The sequence below is a fragment of the Lupinus angustifolius genome, unplaced genomic scaffold, assembly GCF_001865875.1.
Source record: "Lupinus angustifolius cultivar Tanjil unplaced genomic scaffold, LupAngTanjil_v1.0 Scaffold_268, whole genome shotgun sequence".
Lineage (NCBI taxonomy): Eukaryota > Viridiplantae > Streptophyta > Magnoliopsida > Fabales > Fabaceae > Lupinus > Lupinus angustifolius.
Window position 1 is genome coordinate 146,294 of NW_017727473.1, and position 1,534 is coordinate 147,827.

Sequence of the window (1,534 nt, forward strand, 5' to 3'; positions counted from 1 at the left end):
TGAGCTGAACTTGAGCTGGAAATTGAGCTCGTTAAATAAACGAGCCGAACTTGAGTTGAATATAGTTTGACTCGTTAGGTTCATGAGCTAGCTCGATAGATTTATTTATATATATAATTATTTATTTATTTATATATATACATATATATTTATATAAACTATTTTTTATGTTTATTATGACTCATACATTATTTTTTATATTTATTTTTATTATATATATAAAAAAGATTATATTTATATATATAAAACTTTTTCAAGTATTTTTCAAATTTTAATTAATTAGTTGAGTTGTCCAAATGAACCATTCGAACTGAACCAAACAGTTCACGAACTTTAACCGAGCCGAATTCGAGCTAAAAAAATAACCCGTACTGAACTCAAGTGGAGTTTCGAGCTGAGACAATCCTTATCGAGCTGAACCTGGTTCGACTCGTTTCAGCCCTAATTAATTTTATATAATGATAGTTAGAAAATATATAAATGTATAATAAAATTTTAAAACATGTTGAATACTAGGAGATACCTTATACTCACACAAGTATCCACAATAAAATTTGCTTTGAGCAATGTACCCTAAGTCTAATAATAGTAACATGGATTTTCTATAAAAAAAAATTTGAATATTTTTACCTTTTATTATTTATCCGTTCTCCATATTCTCATAAAGTATATAGATTTAATTTGTTCCATGTTTTAATATCTAATATTATGTAAATAAATCATTAAATTATGTAAAATTAGATATATTTTGACAAAAGTTTCCAAAAAAAATGAAGATACAAATCAAGAAATTGAATTTTAATTATTTGTGGAAAAATATCAATTGATATATTTCCATTTAATTTCTATATACTTCTCATAATCAGTAGAAATTTGAAAATAAAAATGTAAAAAAGAATATTATAAATAATGATATATTTAAAAAAAATAACATAATTAAATGGCATTCTAAAACATGACAAGATTTACAACAAAAAAGGAAAAACTAAAAAACACAAGGGTAACTGAATGGTGGGCCTCGAATAGTGGAGCGATCTGGTTAAGGTTGAAGGCCTGACAATTATGAACTTGGAGGAGTGTTTGTTAGAAGAATTATTTTTGTTTGGTTCGGGTGACACTCAAAACTAAAGCTCTTACATATAGAGAGAGATAGAAGAAGAGATGGATGGTGGTATGAGAAGGCTACAAGGTGAATCAATTTCAATGTTCAATGAAGGGATTGGTTTAATTTTGTATCGGTGGTCGGCACTTCGCACTGCCGTGGAGAATGAGTGGGGCGGCCGTGAGTCACGACTTAAAGCTGAACAACTTGCTGCTGACCTACTTTCTTGGTTCACTCAATCCAAAGGTATATCCATCTCAATGTAAAAATTTGTATATAGTCATTACATCATTCCAAATTCACTTGAATTACTATTTTGGAATGATGCTTGATTAAATATGAATGGAAGATGAAGATGGGTATAGTTACACTCTATAAACTCATTCATTGTATGAGCATATATTTTTTTTTTCTTATTTTCATATATATATA

General features: G+C 27.9%; 1 protein-coding gene across 1 annotated transcript in view; it reads left to right on the forward strand.

Annotated features, from left to right (window-relative positions):
- The first annotated feature begins 1,108 nt into the window (after positions 1-1,108).
- The window catches only part of LOC109340858 (pre-rRNA-processing protein TSR2-like), a 4,112-nt gene continuing 3,686 nt past the window's right edge, over positions 1,109-1,534 (forward strand). Inside the window, exon 1 of the mRNA XM_019578619.1 lies at positions 1,109-1,348. Within this exon, the coding sequence (XP_019434164.1) occupies positions 1,162-1,348 (187 nt within the window). The 5' untranslated portion in view covers positions 1,109-1,161. The remainder of the gene's footprint in view (positions 1,349-1,534) is intronic.